A 13,863-nucleotide genomic window follows, 5' to 3' on the forward strand; every position below is an offset into this window, starting at 1 on the left:
AAAACATTGAGAAAAACTCTGTACAAACTGAAATTGGTGACAAAAACAAAACAGAAATAATGAAATTTGTTTAATGGATTTTAGAAAGTGGTCCTTAGAATTTCTAAGTAAGGATTTGGGATAGAAAGTTTTAAGTGAAAGTCTGCCTAAGACCCGGAGCAAGGTTAATTCTTCTCAGACTCAGAAGTTTATCTCATAGAGCTGTGGTCCCCCACCTTTTTGGCACCAGGGACCAGTTTCATGGAAGATCATTTTTTTCCATGGACTGGGGTGGAGGATGGTTTTGGGATGAAACTGATTCACCTCAGATCATCAGGCATTAGATTCTCGTAAGGAGCACGCAACCTAGATCCCTTGCATGCACAGTTGACAATAGGGTTCGCACTCCTATGAGAATCAAATTCTGCCACTGATCTGACAGGAGGCAGGGCTCAGGTGGTAATGCTTGCTCGCCCGCCACCCACCTCTTGCTGTGCAGCCCTGTTCCTAACAGACCGTGGACCAGTACCCATCCACAGCCCAGGGGTTGAGGACTCCTGATCTAGATAATTGAGTTAGGGCACTCTGCAATATGGCTTTTGTTGGTTTGTTAGATACTATTTCACTATCAGGATTTTTATATTTCACATATTTAGGCTTCCAAGCATCACATTATTTTCCCCAGTTGCTTCTATTTAGAAATCAGCCACTGGTCACCTGTACGTACTAAGTAGCACTGTTGATACTTTGCTTTTGTTTGTTTATTCGTAGGGGTGGGCTTTTGTAGATTGAAGCCTCCCCCCTACCCCCCAACCCCCATTTTTTAGCCTTTTTTGCACTTAACAGGAAATGGCAAAGTGACCACACTTGTTGGTCACTCCCTAAAGTTACACCAAGCAATGTTTTAAATATTACCTGGTTTTATCTCTGACGTTTGGGAGAACTTTCTTTGTGTTCTATTGACTTGCTTTGCTTTTCTGTTTCCTGTAGAAACGCTCCAGAGGACAAGTGCTGTTTGATAAAGTGTGTGAACACTTGAACTTGCTAGAGAAAGACTACTTTGGGCTTACGTATCGAGATGCTGAAAACCAGAAGGTGAGTGATCAAAAGCAATGCAAAATAAGAGGGCTTGAACTGCTCATTACTGCCGGAAAGTGAACTGAGACTGAATGGGTGGATCACTTTCTCCACCTCCCTTCATACTCCCACACTTTCTGCTTTGGGTCTGTAAATGTTAATCATCTATTCCTTGATGAAGGAAATCACTGACAGCTTCCTTTAATCTGGAATATTCTGATAACAGTAAATGAACCCTTGTTTTTCATGCTTGAGTTATTTGTGGTTCCTGGAAGGCATTTTATGCGGTACCTTTTGCGGGGGGTGGCGGGTAATATATTTCAGTAGATTATTTGAACTAATGCAAATAAATTGATATTTATGTAAAAATCATGCTCATACCCCAAAATTCTATGAAGATATTATGGTTGTAACCCATAAATTGTCAGGGCAGTCCACTATTGCTGCTGCCCTATTTTTCATTCATCTTTTTATGCTTTCATATTGTTTCTTAAATCAGAATATGAGGGGGATTGTGTGCTTACCTGACACTTATCTAATGTGTTTAGTACATGTTTTATGTTTAATGCAGTATCTCTGTAGACTTTGTTCAGGGCTGTATCTCCTTAATCCACATAACTACCTGAGAAATACAGAAAAGGAAATCATTTCCATTGCATTCACACTGGAAGCTGAGTCAGAAATTTTGCTCATAGTTGTTACTAGTTTTGGTGTTGTGCCATAAATCATCCTTAATACCTCCCGAATTCTCCAGACAATGCCTAACTTCATTATTAAACACCTGATTTTACCAATGAGGAGAATCAGAAATCACAAGCAACTGTTGATTTGTTAGGGAAGCTTCCTAGGTGGATGCCTGAGGATCTTTTATTGCAGAAGTCTCTAATATGGAACTGAATGGCTGGGACATCAGTGTATCCAGTTACATATAGTTTTAATTCATCCTAGTAACTTGTTTAAACATAGAATCTTCTGCCTTTTCCCCTCCGTTTCTGTGCTAGCTTGAATCCCTGAAGGCAATGGTTATAAAAGAAAAAGACTTTTGTCGGGCCCAAACTTCATACATGTGCATTTTCTCATTAGACCAGTGCCTGGGCCTTTGGAGGGCTTGGCAGAGGGGCACCAGATGTGGGGCAAGGACCACAGTGAGGGAAGCCTTCCAACAACCACTGACTTCTCATTGCGTTTAGGGAGAGTCTGTACTTAATCAACATTAAGTCATTTTTATTCTCCTCTGATTCAAATTCAAAATGTCATTTCCTTTTCAGAATTGGTTGGACCCTGCTAAGGAAATAAAAAAACAGGTTCGAAGTAAGTTCCTTTGGATTATTTTTTTGGAAATGTGAAGGTTTTCAGAGAGCAAGTTGTCGGAATTTGTAGCCCATACCTAAGTGGCTAGTGTGAATACCAGCTTTTCTTGTGTCAAATTTGATCTGGCAATTCCGATAGTATTCATTTTGTAGTTGTCACAACTTGGGAGTCAAAGGGACTGCGATGCTTGGCCTGTTTCTCTGCCTGTGAATAGATGTCAAGTATATGATTGAATCAACTGATGTTAGAATTGGCAATTAACCATTTAAAAGTTCCAAACTGCATTATTAATGTTCCAACAGTCACAGAAGTATGAAAGGCCAGATAAAAGTCATAATCATTTCATAGCTTTGAAAAGGAATAACAAGTCAAACTGAAGGTTACTGTCTGGTAACAGCCTCTTTTCCTAGTCCCCTGAAGGCAATTTGAAAAATACATATTTTAATGGACCAAACAATTGCATGAGCAAGTGACAAATTCAAAATACAAGTAGCTAATAAGTATTAAACAAGTTGCTAAATTTTACTAATAATTAAATGCAAATTAAAATGACACATCATTTTTCACCTATTCAGATGACCAAAGAATTAGGGTTTAATAATAAACTATAGCACTTATTTACTCAATTGGTAGAATAAGTTGGTTCAATCATTTCAGAGGGCAGTTTGTCAATATTTATTAAAATTTAAGCTGTACTTACTCTTTGACCCTTAATTTCACTTGTGGAAATTTATTCAGCATATGTATTAATGAGGAAAATGTGCATTTGTATAGCAAATGAAGGTTCACTATCTTACTATTTACGGTAGGAGAAAACTAAAAGCACCTTAATTATCCATGTATAAAGAAATTATTAAGTCAATCATGGAATAGCCATATAAATACATATTAGCTCTCCTTAGTGAAAATCAGTTTGCAGAATATTTTCTATCGCACAATCACATTTGTTTTTAAAAAATTATATCTGTATAGATGCATGGAAAACTTTTGAAAGGCAGGAAGACTTTATTGGTAATTACTCCAGAAGTATATCATCCAATGTAGGGGTTGAGGAGGAGGAGTTTTTAAAATATTTTACCCTTTGCTATAGCTCTTACTTTTGCCGCAAACATGGATACTAACTTAAAATAACTATATTTTTATTCATATTTTTGTCAGTAAAGTCTAAATTCTTCCAAACAACTAATTCTAGTTAAAGAATACATTTAAGAGCAGTTTATTAATAAGAACATCATTCCCATTTCAATAAGTAAAAGTTTTCAACAGTTTACTATTAAAAGAGCAAGCAAATACTTCTTAGTGCCTTTGAAAGTCCTGAGCTATCGAAATAATACCCCAACTACTAATAAAACATAATTAGTAGTGAACAGTTTGGAAATGGTTCAATACTAGATAATATCCGAGAAAGACAAAAGTATAACCATACTTCCAGATATAAGAAAGTCCACTGATTATTTATACAATTAAGACATCTTTTCCGTATGTTTGAGGGAAATTTGATGTATCCACTAACCAGAAACTTGATAACAAATTAGGTTAATAGAAACAGTTAATTGAGATGGAAACCAGAGATAGCTGTAGTTGTGATAAATAGATGAAAACACTACTTATTTTTTGTTCTGAGGAATCCTAAGAAAAAAATTAAGGTAAATATTTTTCTAAGGAGTATTAAAGAGTTATTCAAGTAGACATGCTGAATATATATCACAACATTTTGTGTGCATGAAGTTCTCTTATTCATCTAATTAATGGACTACTGAGCTGATTAATAATTGCAAAGCACTTTGACAATATATAAAATGTTCAAGGATAAGTCATAATATCATGACAGGAGAAAGGCTGTATAAACTAATTTTCTTTTTTATTATTAATAAGATTCATTTTTTCTTTAACTTCCCATTTATACTGTCTTCTACCATCCTTTCAAAGAGAAGAAAGCTAAAGGGACAAGATAATCAAAACAAGAGTTTTAACGGATTTTTTTTTACCATGCAGATTAGGCAGTGTATATGACTTTGCCATAAAGAAAACTGACAGTCTTGCAGATAAAAGAGACAAGGAAAATTGGAATTTCTTTAAAAATAGAATTCCGTATTTTTACCTGTATTCTTTGTTGTTTCCCATCCACTAAAATGCCCTCTTGCCACAAAATTTTACATTCAACGAAGGCAGAGAAGTATTACCTTATCTAATGTAATTATTGTACCATCATCTCTACTTCTAAAATAAAAATGATAAAAGGATGTTTCCATGCTTTTTATGCTGTGGGCTTACAGTATTCCTTTAGAATGAGATCTCTAAGAAAATGGAAACAAAGCTAACAAATATCTTAAGTCCAAATTTATGATAAATAGAAAATTCTAAAACTTCATGCCTATAATCCCAGTTCTTTGGGAGGCCAAGACGGGAGGACCACTTGAGGCCAGAAGTTCAAGACAAGCCTGGGCAACATAGTGAGACCCTGTCTCTATGTTTTTTAAAAAATTGTTTTAATTAGCTGAGTGCAGAGACACGTGCCTGTAATTAGTTAGTCCTGGCTACTGGGGAGGTTGAGGGGGTTGGATTACTTGAGCCCAGGAGTTCAAGGCTGCAGTGAGCTGTGATTGTGCCCCTGCACTCCATTCTGGGTGTCAGAGTGAGACCCTGCTTCTAAGAAACAGAAAATTTTGAAACTGAAGAGTTCTTATGAAAAAAAATTCTTATTCCAGTCATCTTTTATGCATGCTGGATCTTAAAATGTCTAAATAGACTATATTTTGTGATCTTTAAGTATGTTTTATGATACAGTAATTTTATAACATAGAGCATATATCATACTTTTATGACAAAAATACAGTATGTTAGAAATTTTAAGATTTGTCTGACATAAAAGACTAACATTAGAAATTTTTCTTAAGAATGAACTATCATCAGTGTTACAATTTTCTATTTATCATACATTTGTAACTTAAAATTCCACATCAGCATTATAGAAATATTCATTTTAATGTGTTCAAGCTGTTTCATTTCCTCTTTCTAACTAGGGCCCTCATTTGAGCAGATATAGAGTTGCAAACTTATTTATTGCATAAGCACTTCCTTCTCAGTGGATTTGTTTCTGTCACATTCTTTATGGGGATATGTATTTGAGCTTTAATCTGCCTCTCTCATTAATTTCCAGTTTTATGCCCATTTAACTGGACTTTTTTTTTTCCTTGATTGAGGTGTAGATTGTATTATAGTTTCTGTACACTTTCCCATTGTTTCAAAATACTGTCCTGAAAGGTGTATTTTTTGTGTGTTATAACCTTAGGGAAGTGGATTCCTTAGTAGTAGCAGTGATTTTCAAAATGTGTTTCCAAAGACCATTTTTATTATTAGAACCGTAAGGGAGCTTACTGAAGCCATAAATTCCTAGGCCATATTCCAAATCTCTGAAATAAAAATTCCTGGGAGGAAGCCTGGGAATTGGCATTTTTAATGGGTACCTCAGGTATTTCTTTGGCTCACTGTAGGTTGAAACTTGCTTTCCTAGAATGAGGATTTTGGCACTCAATGTCTTTTCTATATATTTTGTTACTTATTAGTGCCTAACTTGGATATTTATTCTAAGATTGTGTAATTACATTGCTAAACTAATCATTGGATTCAGGGCCTGCGTTGAAGTGAATAAAAATTATAAAAGAGCAATAAATGCATTTCCCATAACTAATCCATTAGTTTTAATTCTACTTGCTTGGGGGAAAGCCAGCTCTCGTTATGAACCTTACCACTGGCAAGCATTGAAGGGATCTATTTTAATAGGAAGTGAGTAGGAATCAATAAGAAAATATAACCAAATCAGACTATTTTTGGAAAAACAAAAGGACTTTTTTGAGAACAGTGGGAAAAACATTCACTGAAATGTTTTCGGCTGACAGATGTATTTGAATGGTTTAAAAATGATATTAAGTTCCCAATAATGCTTGGTCCTATGCTAAATCCTTTATAGGGCACCTCTATAGGGCATCAGGTAGAGTTCCTGCCATGTAGAATCCTAAATGTGATGTCAATGGTAGTGTTAAGAATTAACTATAAGTAATACATGGATCTATGCCATTTATGACAGAATGTAAGAAACTGATGAAGCTAAATATTGCCTCAGATGTAAGAGAACAATGCAGAGAAAGGATCTAGGAAATACAGTACTGTACCTTCTTTTGAATGTTTGGGAAGGGCTCATGGAGCAATGAAGTTTCCAGAAGTCATTTAATGGAGAGACAGGGAGATTCGGAAGTCTTAGGAGAGTATTGGAAGCATAAGGAGTGGAATGTGAAGTCACAGAATCCTAGAGTAAGGGCAAGTCAGTGGCCACTGGGTGAGGCATGGATGAAAGATCTCCAGGGTGGAAGCCTGGGGGATTAGGAGGAGTTTTTCAGTAAACCATTCAAAATACAAGCAGGACCTAGGCTATGGCACTTTTAGTGTACTTCTTGGGTAGAGGGAACAAATATAAACAGCACCACAGAGAAGGGATACCCAGACTTTGGTAAGTTACTGCATTTACAGGCCAGAAGAACAGAGTGACTACAAGTTAAAGTAATGATCACATAGTAAATGTAGAAAAAAAGAAAAGGGTATTTTCCATGTTTATATTGATAAACCATATACAAGTAGAGATAGTATTAATGAGATGTGGAGCTTCGTTAAGGCTTCATAATGTTTCAAGGATATGTGTTGACAATACAGAGAGTAGGCAGTTGTGAGCTGACTCCTGGTTGACCCTTTTCAGTGCTGGAGAGGCCTTGAGTAGAGGCCACAGGATAAAGATCACAAAGCATAAAGAGGATCCGGCTAAGTGTCAGGCTATGGAGGTGCAGGTGCAAAATTTGGCAATGTGCAGAAAATACATTCAAGTACCTATTGCATCAAAAATTTCCATGAGCAAGAAAATAATTTTCAACAGCCCACAGAGCAGCCCACTTACTAGCACACTGTTCACTGCAACAAACCTTTCCTATAAAACAAACGTATGTTGAATAGTCCCTTGACGTTTATTATAATTGGATTTGACCTGTAATAACAAAGCAGAAAGGACAAAGAAAATGGGAATTATGTTTGTAATGTTGGTCTGTGAGCCATCCAGACATTCGCAGCAATAAATCCAGCCACTCCCAGACCCATCTGATTGAAGATTATTCGTATCATTCATGTTTTTTCCTTCTTCCAAGTGCTTACCTTTGATTCTGAAAAAGGTAGGAAGTTTGATCAGTTTCCTTACTGGTTAAACGTACCAATAAAGGATTTGACTGGGGAGAAGTTTAGAAATTAGATGAGGTTTCAGACTTATCTGTAGATTTCATATCACCGAGGTTTCCCAGTTTTCCATTAATGGTCAAAAGTTGCCTGGGTGTTAATGCTTGGAGTTAAGACTGTTCTGGCCATCAATTAGAGTCATAAGATTTTTCTCGAGGTTTTACTCTAATTTTTTTCCATCGTTGCAGGTGGTGCTTGGCACTTTTCATTTAATGTGAAATTTTACCCACCAGACCCTGCCCAGCTATCTGAAGATATCACCAGGTATTTGAAAGGCTATTCAAAAGACAAGCGTCCTGGGAGAGTTGTGCTTCTCTTCAATGCTCCGGAAAGGAGTGTGCTTCCATCTGGTAGCCTTACAATAGTCCACGCTGAAATGGCAAACAAAAGGCAAATGAACAAGAGCAAACATCTGATGAGAAGATTTGCCAAATCCTATCTTTTCACAGTTGAATCTTTGGTGCCAGGATGATATTCCCTCTGCTTGACCCTGGTGGGAAAACATGCAGAATTGAGATACTGTCATCCACCCACCATAGTCAAATTGGATGGGATTCAGCCTTATATGATATAGCAGCTCTTAGTTTTTCTGCTTTAATACGTACAGTAAAAATGTCCTTGGATGCTTGTGCTTTTTATATAACCAACACATACACACACACATAAATTTAAGTGTTTACTTTCTATGTCCTGCGTATACAAGGAAAATGATTAATTTGTTTTCTAGAAAGAAGATATTAAGAAAGAAATCAAAACAAAAATATTTCAGTAACAGCTTTGAGTGTGAAAGGGGATCTCATTATAAAGCTGTACTGGATGTCTTAATCTGGGCTGCTATAACAAAATACTATAAAGTGGGTGGTTGATAAACAATAGAAACTTATTTCTCACCATTCTGGAGACTGGAAGTTTGAGATCAGGGTGCCCGCAGGTCAGGTCCTGGTGAGGATCCGCTTCTGGATTGCAGCATGCTGACTTCTTACTGTGTCCTCATGTGTTGAAAGGGTGAGGGGGGTCTCTCTCCAGTCTTTTTTATAAAAGCACTAATCCCATTCATGAGGGCTCCATCCTAATCACTTCCCAGAGACCCCCACCTTATGATCCCATCATCTTGAGGGTAGGATTCGAACATATGGATTTGGAGGGGAGGGCACACGGACACTCAGTTCATTGTTCCTCGTGTGCTCTGACCTTCTAGGCTTCTCTGCATTCACCTTAGAACTCCTACTTTCTTGCTCAGCTCAGTAGTAAGTTTATGACCAGTCAAAGCAATTTTGTGCAGTGTGTGCAGAATTTTCTGTGTAAGCTTTGCATTCTTTTTGGAGGGCTTTACAGAAAAGGGAAATCACTCAAAACAACTTCAATCACTTGCTACAGTTAAAAATAATTTCACCAGACATATTAAGAGAAGGGTAAAAATTAGTTCCAGAGGATTTCTTATATTTGCAATAAATCAGAGAAAATTTATAATTTCTTATTTAAAGATACTTTTTAGTTGCTGTTGAAGAATTGTTTTATTTTGGCTAATTTGTGGTTATAGAGCCCATATATACCTGGATTTGAAAACGTAGTGCATGGTGGGCCAGGTGTGGTGGCTCACGCCTGTAATCCCAGCACCATCCTGGCTAAGACGGTGAAACCCCATCTCCACTAAAAATACCAAAAAAATTAGCCGGGCGTGGTGATGGGTGCCTGAATTCTCAGCTACTTGGGAGGCTGAGGCAGGAGAATGGCGTGAACCTGGGAGGCGGAGCTTGCAGTCAGCTGAGATTGTGCCACTGTACTCCAGCCTGGGTGACAGGGTGAGACTCCATCTCCAAAAAAAAAAAAAAGAGAGAGAGAAAATAGTGCATGGTTTCTTTCTGTTGACTCATGTAATACTTGTAGAGCCTGTTAAATGTTTAAGGATTTTTCTGTCATAATTACATGGATTTATGTCACCAGCCTAAAATCATATTTAGAGGGGACCTTAAGACTTTATCATAGTCCTCTGCTTCCATAGATGAACAGTTCATTCTTATATACAAGGTACCAGGTGTGCTTTGTTCTGTCCATATGTGAGGCTGTGCTTGATATTATTAAAACTCATCAACGTTAACACTTACCTTGAGGTCTTTGGCAGTTAGTAATTTATCTGTAAGTCTTAAAAGCAAAATAACAGAGAAGACAAATCAACATGTTTTTATGTAGGTCACATTTTTAGGATATGGCAAAATTATATGGAAAATGTTAATTTCTCCAGTTTAAAACTGTTTGTTTATGGTGACAAGATTCTCGAATTTTAAGGTAGGAAATCTTTATATCTTAGATAGATTTTAAGAAGCTATATAAATTTTAAAAATGAGAACTGAAAACAGGAGAAATTGTGTTATTATAAAGAGACTACCTCATTAAGAATGCAGGAAATTGAGAGTGAAGTTTATAATGAGATAGCTGTTGAGTTACCTGCAATCTGTTTTGTTCATATAGTACGACCGGTCACCTTAATATCGAAATACTTCCATAAGGCTAATTGGGGCCTAATAATCACACAATCATATCACTTAACAATGGGGGACACGTGCTGAGAAAGGCATCTTTAGATGATTTTGTTGTTGTGTGAACATCCTAGAGTGGACTTGCACAAAGCTAACTGGTAGAGCCTACTATTCATCTGGGCTCTATGATAAAGCCCATTGCTCCTAGTCTAGAAACCTGTACAGCATGTAACTGTACTGAATACTGTGGGAAATCATAACACAATGGCAAGTATTTGTATATCTAAACATGGAAAACATACAAGAAACATACAATATAAAAGATTTTTTTTAATGGTACACCTGTATAGGCCACTTACCATGAATGGAGTGTGCAGGACTGGAAGTTGCTCTGAGTGAGTGAGTGAGTGAGTGATGAGTGAATGGGAAGGCCCAGGACATTATTGTACACTACTGTGGGCTTTATAAACACTGTATACTTAGGCCACGTTAAATTTATTTTTAAAAATTTCTTTCTTCAATAATAAATTAACCTTAGCTTACTGTATTTTTTTTACTTTTTAAACTTTTTAATTGACTTTTGTAGTAGTACTTAGCTTCAAACACACATTGTACAGCTACACAAAAATATTTTCTTTCTTTATATCCTTATTCTGTGAGTTTTTTTCTATTTTTAAAATTTATAATTTGTTTTTACTTTTAAAACTCTTTTGTTAAAAACTTAAGACATAAACACATATATTATTAGCCTAGGCCTACACAGGGTCAAGATCATCAGTATCACTGTCTCCACCTACACATCCTGTCCCACTGGAAGGTCTTCAGGGACAATAACACACATGAAGCTGTCATCTCCTAGGATAACAGTGCCTTCTTCTGATACCTCCTGAAGCACCTGCCAGAGGCTGTTTTACAGTTAACTTTGCATTTTTACAGGTAGAAAGAGTACACTGTAAAATAATGATAAAAAGTATAGCATAGTGAATACATAAACTAGTAACATAGTCACTTGTTATCCTTATCAAGTATTAAGTTCTGCACGTGATTGTATGTGCTAGTCTTTTATATGAGTACGTTTGTTTACACCAGCACCACCACAAATGCGTGAGTAATGTGTTATGCTATGACATTAAGATAGCTATGACATCACTAAGCAATAGGAATTTTTTAGCTCCATTTTTGTCTCATAAGACCACCATCATATATGTGATCCATCATTGACTGCAGCATCATTTTGTGGCACATAACTGTATTTAAGAGCATTTTTACATTATAATTCCCCCACCCAAGGATTTCAGAAAATGTGTTGGGGACTGTTCATTTGACTTTAAAAGTTATTTTAAAAGATGTTAGAAGAATATGTCTTTAAGTTTCTTTTAGACTTGCTTTATTAATAAAACCCTATTATGAACGTTGACTTGCTTCTAAATGCCTTTAAATACTGTTTTTTGTAACCAAGTATCTTTCCCTTCTATCTAGAACAAATATGTATGAAGGAAATATCAAAATATATAGATGCTAGAAAATTTATCCTAGAGAGGTTCTACAGGGAGAAATTATTTACCCACAATTTTTACCAAGTGACCTCCTTTTCCTGTATCCTCATGCTGGCCTTTGTTGTCTTGTGCTTTCGGTTTCTGGAAGGTACTACCTCTGCTTGCAGTTGCGAGATGACATCGTGTCCGGAAGGCTGCCCTGCTCCTTCGTTACTCTGGCCTTGCTGGGCTCCTACACTGTCCAATCAGAGCTCGGAGACTATGACCCGGATGAATGTGGGAGCGATTACATTAGTGAGTTCCGCTTTGCACCAAACCACACTAAAGAACTGGAAGACAAAGTGATCGAGCTGCACAAGAGCCACAGGTTAGAGGCAGAAGCCCTGAGCGCATTCATTTAAGTTGTGCCTTGATGGGGGAGTGTCCCGCATATAACCCACCTCTTCACAGTACTGATTTCGTCCATTAACGGCGAGAGTTGAGCGTAGTGTGGGTCCATGCGCGGTAAAATTCTGAGATGGGTAAGCTCTCACTCAGAGCATCCAGGTGTTCATTTGTAGTGCTTTCTTGCAAAGCCCTTTTTCTTCTTCTTCTTTTCTCATGTGTCTGCTGGTGCCTCCATAGGACTTCTTCTTATGAGATAGCATGGAGCTAAGTGGGAAGTATTGCAGCCTACCAGGGAAGGGAAAAGCATCATTGTAACGTATTTTTCTTCTCATCAGAGGAATGACGCCAGCAGAAGCAGAGATGCATTTCTTGGAAAATGCCAAAAAATTGTCCATGTACGGGGTAGATTTACATCATGCTAAGGTATGCATTTTTTTAAACCCCAAACTTTCTATATATTGTTATTTAACTCGATGTTGTTATCACTGTAAACTGGTGACTTTTACTTCAGTTAATGTAAATGAAACCTTTGAGAATTCAAATCTCTGTTTGTCTTTTAAGCTTTACTCCACGGTACAACAAATGTAGCTTTCTGATATTTAATGAGGGGTTTGCTCTTTGTGTCTCAAACTTGTATGACTCCTGGGCATGGCCTTCTGAAAGCCCATGATAGGCAAAGCCTCTGATGGCCTTTTGATGCAGTTAGAAACCTGCCTTGACCCTTAACAAGCTCTTAGTTCACCCTGCCTCTCCATCACAGTCTTATTTCCCACTCTGTGCTGTCACATGACCTTTGCTCCCATCAGACGCTGCTTCTACGCTTTCCCTGACTATGTCCATCTCTGGACTGTCCTCCTCTTTCCTGTCTGTTTGTCCAAACTTAGCCAATTGTCCAAGACTCAAGCGTCACACTTGTTAAGTGCCAGACACTGTCTGTGGCCCTACCTGGATACATACCAGGCAGTCAGTAAATTCATACTGAATTTAAGAAGTCTACCTCCAAAGTTTAGGTACTCTGACAAATAATCAGAACTCTGAAATAAGATTGTTGTTTTAAAGTTCACCTAGGCTAAGGTTTGCTTCGTTGACTGGTGATCGATGAAATGTTAAAGGTGTATCTTGGGAACAGAGTCTTGGGAAGAAAGAATTTGGGTTGAGACTGTAGCAGGGTTACAATTGTGAGGATACACAAAGCAGCTTTGACTCCGTGTCATGCTTTTTCTGGAATCTCTGTACTTTTCAGTAGTGGTAGAATGAACGTAGGACTACTAGTCTTTTTAAACAGCCCAGAATAAAAGTCCTGTGGAAATACAAGAAAATTTTTATGAAAACTTTTATTAGCAAAACATATAAAATTTGTTAGGATCCTAGGTTTGGATTCAGATGCATTAGCAGGGTTAAAAGGTCGATGTTAAAGGTCAGAGGTTGTTTCTTCTGATTGGGTCCAACAGGATGACATTGTTCCTGTTTAGGGATGTGTGTTTGACTTTGATGGACAGGGTTAGTCATTAATTTCATGGTCTGAGACTCACACAGAACGTGCAGTTACAGGTTTCCAGGCCAACAAGTGTCTTACACAGTCGGGTTTGGGGCCTGGAAATGAAGAGAATTTCAGCTGGCTCTGTTCAAGCAAATGCCTCAGCACCCCTGCGGACCCATTGCAGGGAGCTCTGTGGTCTGTAGGTTCTGTCGATACTGGAAGTTGGGCTGCGCTTTGGTTAGCGTTTGGAGAGCAGACTAATCCCCAGGGATTTGGGGAGGAGAATGGGGGCCCTGGAATCTCTGCAGGTTTGATTGGTTTTGCTGTGGATCACTCTGCACGTCACGTAGGATGAGCTCTCCAAGGCCTGAGCGCTAGCAAA

At 37.6% G+C, this 13,863-nt stretch overlaps 1 protein-coding gene across 38 annotated transcripts in view; it reads left to right on the forward strand.

Annotated features, from left to right (window-relative positions):
- The window catches only part of EPB41L3 (erythrocyte membrane protein band 4.1 like 3), a 236,963-nt gene that overhangs the window by 183,269 nt on the left and 39,831 nt on the right, over positions 1-13,863 (forward strand). For all 38 annotated transcript variants that reach the window (XR_001897203.2, XM_031658720.1, XM_017951564.2 and 35 more), the window contains 5 exons: positions 970-1,074; positions 2,325-2,367; positions 7,830-7,905; positions 11,763-11,981; positions 12,337-12,424. Coding sequence is in view for 37 of the 38 variants with exons in the window: in XM_031658720.1 (XP_031514580.1) it covers positions 970-1,074; positions 2,325-2,367; positions 7,830-7,905; positions 11,763-11,981; positions 12,337-12,424 (531 nt within the window). In the remaining variant the exon portion in view is untranslated. The remainder of the gene's footprint in view (positions 1-969; positions 1,075-2,324; positions 2,368-7,829; positions 7,906-11,762; positions 11,982-12,336; positions 12,425-13,863) is intronic.

Source organism: Papio anubis, chromosome 19 (genome assembly GCF_008728515.1).
Source record: "Papio anubis isolate 15944 chromosome 19, Panubis1.0, whole genome shotgun sequence".
NCBI lineage: Eukaryota > Metazoa > Chordata > Mammalia > Primates > Cercopithecidae > Papio > Papio anubis.